Source organism: Camellia sinensis, chromosome 1 (genome assembly GCF_055761805.1).
Source record: "Camellia sinensis isolate YWXY chromosome 1, ASM5576180v1, whole genome shotgun sequence".
NCBI lineage: Eukaryota > Viridiplantae > Streptophyta > Magnoliopsida > Ericales > Theaceae > Camellia > Camellia sinensis.
Window position 1 is genome coordinate 3114858 of NC_138961.1, and position 7834 is coordinate 3122691.

The 7834-nt window shown below is 30.5% G+C and overlaps 1 protein-coding gene across 1 annotated transcript; it reads right to left on the reverse strand.

Annotated features, from left to right (window-relative positions):
- Window positions 1–2038: 2038 nt before the first annotated feature.
- On the reverse strand, window positions 2039–7834 carry LOC114258306 (GDSL esterase/lipase At5g33370). The gene is made up of 5 exons (XM_028198259.2): window positions 7350–7834; window positions 7060–7187; window positions 6187–6429; window positions 5002–5254; window positions 2039–2670 (listed from the first exon to the last, which is right to left on the reverse strand). The coding sequence occupies exons 1-5, from the start codon at window positions 7594–7596 to the stop codon at window positions 2438–2440; spliced, it is 1104 nt and encodes a 367-aa protein (XP_028054060.2). The 5' UTR covers window positions 7597–7834; the 3' UTR covers window positions 2039–2437.

The following is a 7834-nucleotide window of genomic DNA, read 5'->3' on the forward strand; positions in this document are numbered from 1 at the left end:
AATTTAGTCAAAATATAATTTGCATCTGCTTGCAAATTAGTATCTCCCGCAAAATCACATAAATTTTCTTTTATGATTTTTGCAAATTCAGTTAAAATTGTGTCAAATGTGAGAAAATTTGTTAACAAAGCCATTTTTTGACTTTTTCTAATTTCAGATTTTTCCTACTGTCTTAACCATTGCAACACATCTCCTTGGAGTGTTGCTACAATATAATCAAGGAATTTTTCCTTTGACCAACTATTTTTATAATTAGTAATAATAATGGACAAGGATTGTGCCCAGTCATCAATTGTTTGTTCTTGATCCTTAAATGGAACATGAGACAAATCTAAATAAATACTATTTTGAGCTATTGGATACTTATGATTATTATCTTTTCTAAATATTACTAGCTCAAGTGTAGGATTGGAGATACTTCCAATATTAGTATCATTTTTAACTTCATTTGTCTGAATAAAGTCAAAATTTTTCCCATCTCCCCATGTGCCAAATAATTCGGGATCAATTGGCTCTTCTACCTTTCTTTTCCCTTTATTTATTTCTGGTGAAATATCTTGATCTAATGTTTCTTCAGATAAGGATGATTGACTATCATCATCATTAGTTGACATATTAATATCATAATTAAAGTGTTGTAAAAGGACTTCATGTTCTAGATAAGTTTCTCTTATCTGATCTAGTAGCCTATTTCTTTCATTAATATCTAAATCTGACTCTTTATATAATTTTCTCTAATAATCTAATATTTCAACAATATTTTCATATTCAGTCTTATTATAGGTATTGGTTTGAAGCACCATAATATCTTTTGTACCATAAAATAGCCTAGGTATGTAACTATCTCCTGAACTATTCATTCCATCATTGTTTATGAAGGATATAGTTTCTATTTTTGTCACCAAATTGTTTATTTGGTTTTTTGCATCTTTATTTAAGTCAATATTTATTATAGAACCCAAATTGTCTATTTTAGATTCTATGGACTCAACTTTGGTTTCTAGATAATTCTGATTTATTTTTTTATTTTTATCTAATTTAGAAAACCAAGAGCACATAATATCAGTAATATTATTTAAACTAGAACACACACTATTTATATTTGCAGACTCTTTAGTAATATGCAAACTATGATCATATTTATTATTAACATTATTTTTTATATTTCCAAAGCATATTATATCTTCAGGGTTAATTGCCATTATAGATTGTTATTGGTACCTAAGACCCTCCTAGTATATTTATCCGGTGCCTAAAACCTCTCTTTATGATCTTAAAGACTTGATTATAGCCAATAGTCAAAAGATCTTAATGAGTATATGGGTTTTGACATACAGTAAGCATATAAGTTTTACAACAACTATAAATGAAGCAAATAATTATGAAGATATAAAATACATAGGATACAAAAACTTTGAATTTTTTTTTTTTTTTTTTTTTTTTTTTTTTTTTTTTTTTTTATAACATAGACCACACCATACACACTTATATATATGTCAAAATTTATACATAGAAAGGAATACTTACATAATTTGATCTTACTTTCAAAAGCTCTTCACCAAACTCTGATACCACTTAAAACAACAAAAAAGGAAAGTAGCTTTTTACTATTTTTATTATGGAATTATAATGGAGTTATGGAGTATGGAATTATGGTGGAGAAGTTAGAGAAGTTGGAAGCATAAAAATGGAGAATTTACATTTACAAACAAACTATAAAGTCATCCTAGTCTACCTATCATTATTACATTGTAGAAACTTAGCATATTAATACGTTCAAAATTTTACATCTTTCTACTAAAGGCTATAAGCCTAGACTTAGGATGGACAAAATTTCTACAAAAAAAAATAAATACAAGATTATAAAAGTCTTGACCATAATAAATAAAAATCTACCATTATTGGTAACCCGAAGCCCCACAAGGTTCTAGACCACCCCGACGAATTCAAGTAATGGGACAATTTTCTCATTAAAAAATGCATTATCCATCACAAACACATTCTTAATCAATAGTGCCAAGCCAGTCCACTCTCAAAGTTAAAAACAACTAAACTGATCAATATATTATTGGCTCGAAAATGACAAATTGCTTACTCTCATTGAACAATTAATTACTAAACAGACATAAAAATTGAAATATCACACTCTACTTTCATCACTTTTAGACAAACAAACAAACAAACAAACATCACTATTAAAATATCACATATAAGCACTTATGACATTATACTAACAATTCGAACAAAAGATAGAAAATTAGGGTCAGGGATCCTCTATTCCTAAATTTTCCATCTCTTATCCCTAACACTCACAACAATTGAGTCATATGAGAATTCTAAGGTGCGAGAATATTGAAACATGATTCAATGCAAATATTTTGAGACATGGGAACTGAGAAATTTGGAGCAGAAAATCCCGAGAAAAAGACTAGGTATTTTAGGTGGTGGAGTCCAAGGCAAGGATGGTGCTGAGGTTCATAGGGGACATGTAGTTGGTGGAGCCAGTCAAGATCTGTTGAACAACAAACCTGTTAGCCCTCTCAGATGGATGGAATGGATCCCAAAATGCATAGATGTCTCTGTTAGGGCACAAGTTGGAGAGAGGTGTGCAAAGCCCAAGCCCATTGTATGGTCCTTGCCCACAACATGCTATCTTTGAGGTGACAAACCCTGCAGGCCCAAACCATAAAACCATGCATTTATTACTAAATATCAAGATGAATTGAAAGATTGAATTAGTTGAAAATTTATGCTAGTTACTGTAGAAATCCAAAACTTCATGAAAAATTATTAGAAAAGAAATATATATATATATATATATATATATTAATTCTATTTAGATAATGAGTTGAGAATGAGGTCTAACTCAACAAAGTCTGAAAAATCAAATAAAAAAATTGGAAAAGTCAAGGAGGCAAATGAAGCTATTAATAGTTGTATTTTTTTTTTTTTTTGATAACCGAGTATCCGGGCCAACACCCCTTTGGAGTGTCGCATCTCGACTAATCTCGGGGACCTAAGCCGATCGACCAGGCAAAGACGCAGTGGCCGGCCAGTAGCCAGCTGGGGGAAAGATTCGAACCTGAGACCTAGAGAGGAGCAAACTCCTAAGTCCCTGGTCCCTTGCCCTTAATAGTTGTATTACTAAATTGGTTTAATAAACTTTAATAAAATGCTACGGATCAGAAAAATTGTCAAATTTTAAATATAGACGTCACTTAAAATAAATTTAATTCATACATTCTCAAATTTTAAGTATTTTTAAAATTTTACGTAGTAGTAGAAAATGCAACATAACCCTAATAAATAAATAATAAATGAATAATGATAGTATGAACTTGTGAACAACACAGTAGATGGTGATTGGTTCTACAGTAAAGGGTCACTTGACTCCCACTCCCGCAATAAATTTTCCCGTGCGAAAGTGGTCCATATGAGTCCCACTTGCCTTGCCCATTCCTCCAATCAATTTTTGGTCCATTCTTACTTGAGTAAGAATTCTCTAGAGTTTTTTTTTTTTTAAATTTTCTAGAGTAGTGCATTATGTGGTTGAGATTTAATGATAAGTCACATCAATTTTTCAACATTAAATCTCAACTACACAATACACAATTTTAGAAAATTTTAAGAAAAAAACACTCTAGAGGATCCTTGGTGTTTTTACTTACCCTACTCTTATTACACATCAAGTTCATTAAATTGGTTACGAAAAGTTATATATTTTAAGAAAATTAAAAATTAAAATTTTAAATTTAATATGATATGAATTGTATTCAGAATAAATCGATATATTTTTGAAGAGTAATATCACTAAATTGGTTTTGATTTTGTTACATGTAAGAAAAGTAAAAAATACTAATATAAAAAGATGGGTTTATGGTGAGGTGGGCCTTCCAATCCTCTTTTAATTTAGGAAAAATTACAATTTAGTTAATATTTTTAAAAATAATTATTAAAAAAAAATTGTAAATTTTATAAATATTAATAATTAAAATCATAAATTTTTAAATAAATTACTAATATATCCTAATAGTTTGATTTAATTCTTATCAAGTCTTATTGAAAATAAATCTTAGTAAAATCGTTACTAAAAATATTTTTTTTTTTACGATTTTTTTGCATGTCACTAAAAATTGACAATTAGCGACTTTTTTCTCATAATTTTTATAAATTGTCGCTAAAACTTATAATTAGTAACGTTTTTTTATGATAAATTTTTCAAACTGTCGTTGAAAGTTAAAAATTAGTAACTTTTTTGTAACGATTTTTTTAAACTGTCGCTAAAACTTGTAATCAGTGACATTTTTTCTGACAAATTTTTAAATTGTCTCTAAAAATTAACAATTAATGACATTTTTTTAATAGTATTTGATGAAAAATGCCATTAATTATAATAATTTGGGAACTTGGTTAAAAATCAAATTTTAACTTTTAACCTATTTTAAGTCACATCATCTCTCTATTTTTTTACACATTTTTTCAAAAAAATCTAAAAAAATTAGCTTTTAACTAACTTTTCAAAACAACCATCTTTAAGACTTACACGTAAATCCCCTAAACTTGTTCATAATTTTATAATAAATTTTTCCTGTTACCACTTAATGGTAGTTTCTCCTTTAAATTATTGTGTTTGTCCACCATCTAAGACATTGGTCCCATTTGTTACAATTTATTGCAATTATTTTTAAAAATTTGATACCTTGTGTGACATTAGTGATGTAGCTATTGCTGTTAGATTATGAGGTAAAAATAATTTAAATTGATTGGAAAAAAAAGGTTCAATTATTTCAAAGTTATGAGAATGGTGTTTTCAGATTATCAACTCAATAGTAACAAGCTTATTAAAAAAGAGCCCGGTTATTTACACAAAAATTAATTACAAAATCATAAGCAATTCTCTCACATAAATATTGGACTCACAAAAAAATAAAACACATCTCATATGAAAAAATTATATCAGATTCTACTGAGAAATGAAGTGATAGGAAATTGGTGGCATACCATAAGCTTGAGGATCGGAAATGAAATCCATGTGCATTCGTTGTGCATTAGCAGCTATAAAGACAGTAGACCCAATTTGGCTGTTGAGTCCATTCACCATCTGAATAAGTTGTGGGTTGAACAACCCCGCCGCCCGCTGCAACTCCACCACACACTCCCCTGTCCTGCTCCGCTGTGCCAATTCCGCTGGCACACATCCCAACGGTCCGGTGCCCGTCACAAGGACCCGTCGAGCCCCCAATTCATATAGCCTCTGCAATTGTGAAATTTGAATCACTCTAGTTTTCATTTCCATGTTGGAGGGAAAAACAAAGATTGTACATGTGAATTATTGGGTGTATATTAATGTACTTGTGACAATGTGTCAATGTGTCGGCAGTAGGTAAGAATTATGATTTTGTTTGTTTGAGAGATTATGCCATAGGATTGAATTATGTATCATGTTTAATATAAATTGAACTTTCTGATTGACAATCTATTTAGATTACATAATGAAGTAAATTAAACAAAAATTACAGAGGAATCACTGTCAATCTGTCATTTTAACCTCATGCTGTAGATAATAAAAAAAAATTATAAATAAATAACTTATGGATCAACCAAACATGCCTTTTGCAATGGGCTCAATCAGTATTGCCCCTACCCTCCTCCAGAGATACATGCATGCCGAACTTGTATTCTATCATAAATATATATATATATATATATTTATGATTCACAAGTTAAAAAAAATTAAATTTGCTTATAATTTTTGTTAAGAGATCAAACCTAACAAGTGGAGGAAGCATTAGAATGTTTGTGCCTCACATTGATCTGGTTATATCTCGAATCCTATATATTTTAATAATAAAATATTATTTTTCACTAACATAAATACAAAACATTTTAAATAAATAAAAAATTAATTATTACAAAATTGGTAGAGTTTTTTTTTTTTTTTTTTTTTTTTGAAAAATGTTATACGATTTAAAACACAATTATATATTCTAACTTTAGTAAAAAGGGGTGAGACTTGGGTCTAATAAAAAGGACCCTTCTCACTTGGGCTGCCCCTTTGTCTTGACGAGAATGTTTTATTGCTTCTGCTTTCTCGAAAATAATGGCACGTGTCACTTGTTTGTGTGAATAAATAAAAAAAATGTAAAGATAAGAAATGAATAAAGAAAAAATAATTGAAGTAATTACCACGAGAACTTTGCGGTATTCGGAGATGAGATAACGGACGTAATCGGGAAGAGAGAATTGGCGAGATCTAGCGGAGAAGGGGACCAGGTAGTAGTTGTTTACAAAGTCGTTGCCTCCGAGGGTGATCAGAACAAGTCCTTGGTTTACCAATGTCTGTGTCTCTGCTGGCCCTATTAATCTACTCATCCTTGTTTGGTACTGCTGAAAGTACTCCAATTGCTTATATATCCTTATTATGTTCAGCTGCATTCATTCATTCACTCATCAATTAATAAAATTCTGTTTTCAAAATTATACTTGTTAAATTTTTGAAGAGAAACATGATTAATCTATATGATTATAAACATCGAATCAATTTAATTTTTTTATGAATACTCTATACATACTCTTATAAAATAAATAATTTAAATTATTAAAACAAAACATGTAGTGAGTTTAACCAACCTCAATAGTACTCTTCCTTCCCAACAAATAATGTGTACAAAATTATGCAAGAGACTTGTGATTTTATTATTTTAAAAAAAATAAAAACTCATCGACATGTTTTTAATATCAAAATTGCCACTGATCTAATGATTATGCGTGAATAATAAATTTTAAAACATAAATAAATTAGGTATGGCACGTTGTCTGCATGCACGTGTGATGTAAAATAAGGGTTAAGTTTCCCAACTTTTGCATTAATGGAAATGTTTTAGTTAGAAAGTGTTCATATATACTAAAGTACTTTTCCAACAATTTTGCAAGAAACATAGAATATGAGATGGTGGGACTCATTAAAATGTATGACTTTCATCTATATAAAAAAGTTATATTCGATTTAGTAATTACATTTTGTGTACGTAAAATAACTGTTAAATGTTAGTTACTTACAAATTGAAATCCGGTATCATTGAGAATTCCAACTCCAGCAGAAGCAAAGTTCGCACCAATAAGTAGTCTATCTCCAGTCAACTCTGGACTTAGGTATGGTAATGTGGGTTCTGACCCTATTTGTTCACCTAAATATCGCATGCCAATGTCATTAACGTTACTCAACTCAAATATACACAAAATCCAAAAAAAAAAAAACACACACACACACACAAAAAGAAGAAGATTATTGCTATACAAAGACAGATAAGGATAAATAAACAAACCCTAGTATTAATACAAAACTTAACTAAGAATGTCGGGTATGTTAAGGCCGTTAGAGAAGCGGCCTGTGGGGCGGTGAGTCGGATAGTCAATCCCATAAGGCGGATTGTCCGCTCGAGCTGTGGTGGCTAGGTAGTCATTGTTGCCACTATCAACGAGCGAGTCTCCAAAAACAAAGAAAGCCCTAGCCTCAGCTTGAGGAGCAAGAGCACTCCCCAGAACAAGAACCAAACATAAAACCATGCAAGAGCTGAAAGAAAATGAGCTGTCCATGAAGAAGAAGAGTTGACAAACCCTGTATATGGAGAACAGCTCTTTGGAGTTTGTACAAACAACTCTGCAATGAGGAATGTCAGAGCAGAGATGGGCTTATATAACAGTTTGGGTTGTGAGTGATGAGATGAGATGAGACTACATTTATTGCTTTTCTTAGCTACCTCCAATGGAGTCAGGATGGTTGTTTGGGCAGACTTAAATTCTGGCACCATGACCTGCACACCATGTGTTTAGT